This window comes from Nicotiana sylvestris, chromosome 9, assembly GCF_000393655.2.
Source record: "Nicotiana sylvestris chromosome 9, ASM39365v2, whole genome shotgun sequence".
NCBI classification, from domain to species: Eukaryota; Viridiplantae; Streptophyta; class Magnoliopsida; order Solanales; family Solanaceae; genus Nicotiana; species Nicotiana sylvestris.
Window position 1 is genome coordinate 189,965,793 of NC_091065.1, and position 1,850 is coordinate 189,967,642.

The 1,850-nt window shown below is 35.0% G+C and overlaps 1 protein-coding gene across 1 annotated transcript; it reads left to right on the top strand.

The window, feature by feature from the left end:
• The first annotated feature begins 334 nt into the window (after nucleotides 1-334).
• LOC104220247 (ethylene-response factor C3-like) lies at nucleotides 335-1,395 on the top strand. Its single transcript, XM_009771078.2, has one exon. The coding sequence runs from the start codon at nucleotides 392-394 to the stop codon at nucleotides 1,088-1,090; it is 699 nt and encodes a 232-aa protein (XP_009769380.1). The 5' UTR covers nucleotides 335-391; the 3' UTR covers nucleotides 1,091-1,395.
• Nucleotides 1,396-1,850: the final 455 nt, after the last annotated feature.

Sequence of the window (1,850 nt, forward strand, 5' to 3'; positions counted from 1 at the left end):
TATTTTTGATTTATATAATTTAACATAAACTTCTCATGTTATTCTTAATTATAAATTTTTAGACTTTCATAAATATTATTATATACTTAACACCACAAACATCAAAAGTCCTTTTTTAGAAAACTCTATGTGTTCCTAGTCAAATATGTTCAACTAAATTTAAAGGGAGGTAGTATTTTATTTTCTTTTTAACTTTCTAATAATATTACTGTCACACCAAATATATAAAATTTAATATTGTATCTAGATTTTCATAGTGGGCAAGTCTTGATTAGAACTATAAAAGAGGACCAATCTTCAACAACTTTCTCCACGTAACGGACTACTACTAAAAACGGAGTACTCACTTCTTTCTTTGAATCCAACTAACATTTTTGAAAAAATAGAAAAAATGGATTCTTCATCTCTTAATTTGCTCTACCATCTGAATTTCAACTACACTTCTTCCCTTCCTTTCAACGTAAACGACTCCGACGAGATGCTTCTCTATGGCTTACTTGCTCAAGAAACCACCTCTAGGGACGGTTCTGCTGTGTTAGCTATGGGTTCACGTGATTCCAGTAACTATGAGGAAGTTAGCTCGGTTTCTGAGCCAAAACCCTCAAAGGAAAGGACATATAGAGGCGTTAGGCGGCGGCCATGGGGCAAATTCGCAGCGGAAATAAGAGATTCAACAAGAAATGGAATTAGGGTATGGCTAGGGACATTTGATAGTGCAGAAGCTGCTGCTTTGGCTTATGATCAAGCTGCTTTTTCGACGCGAGGTTCGGGGGCAATTTTGAATTTTCCAGTGGAAAGAGTTGTGGAATCTCTTAATGGAATGAAGTGTTATGTAGAAGAAGGTTGTTCACCTGTGTTGGCTTTAAAAAGGAGACACTCTATGAGGAAGAAGAAAAATAATAAAGTAAAGGAAGTAAAAAAAGAGAATGTTAATGCAATAATGTTTGAAGATTTGGGTGTTGATTACTTGGAACATCTTTTGAGTTCAAGTGATCAGAGTAGTAGTAGTAGTAATGAAACTTTCACAAAGCGATGTGATAGTATGAATGAAATTAATCCCGTCATCTTTAATCAACAATATCGGATTTGAGCCTTGTGAATGAATGTGATAGTATGAATGAAATCCCGTCATCTTTAATCAACAATATCGGATTTGAGCCTTGTGAATGGAGAAATTTCTGTCAATGACGACTTTCTCCTTGAAGGGGTTATACGAGTCATGAATTTGTAATGGAATTTCAAGTCTAATGTAAATCATAGGTCAATCTAACTCATTATTTATTTTTATTTTCTTTGAAGAAAAAGAAACATCGGGGGAAAGATTTTTGGTGGTGGCTAGGTGGCATGTAATAATCAATAATTTTAATGTGATTTTGATTTTTGATTGCAGAAGTACTTTTCAATACTAGGACTCTTTGTATCCTCATTTTATTTGACACTTTTCTTTTTAGTATGTTCGAAAAGAAATAACAAATTTCTCTTTTGGAAAATTATTTTTAATTTTAATATTTTTAATTTAACTTAGTGACATGACTTAACGAGATCGTGTTTTTATAAAAGTTCAGACGAGGACAGGCTAACTTGTTTTAGAATTAGAATCAATGGCAGAAGCTAATTGATCTCGGGATGACAAATGGGGCGGTGCAGGGCGGTGCGGGTTTAAGCCTATGCGGGGCGGGGTGGGTTTACAGTTATGCGGGTGCGGGGCGGGGCGGGTGAAATACCTTTGCATAAAAATTGATGCGGGGCGGAGCGGGTTGCAAGTCATGCGAGTTTAAGTAAGTTTTCTTTCTTATTCTTTTTAAGTTCGATGATAACTTCAAAGTTTTTTATAGACTTTTGTTTCGGAA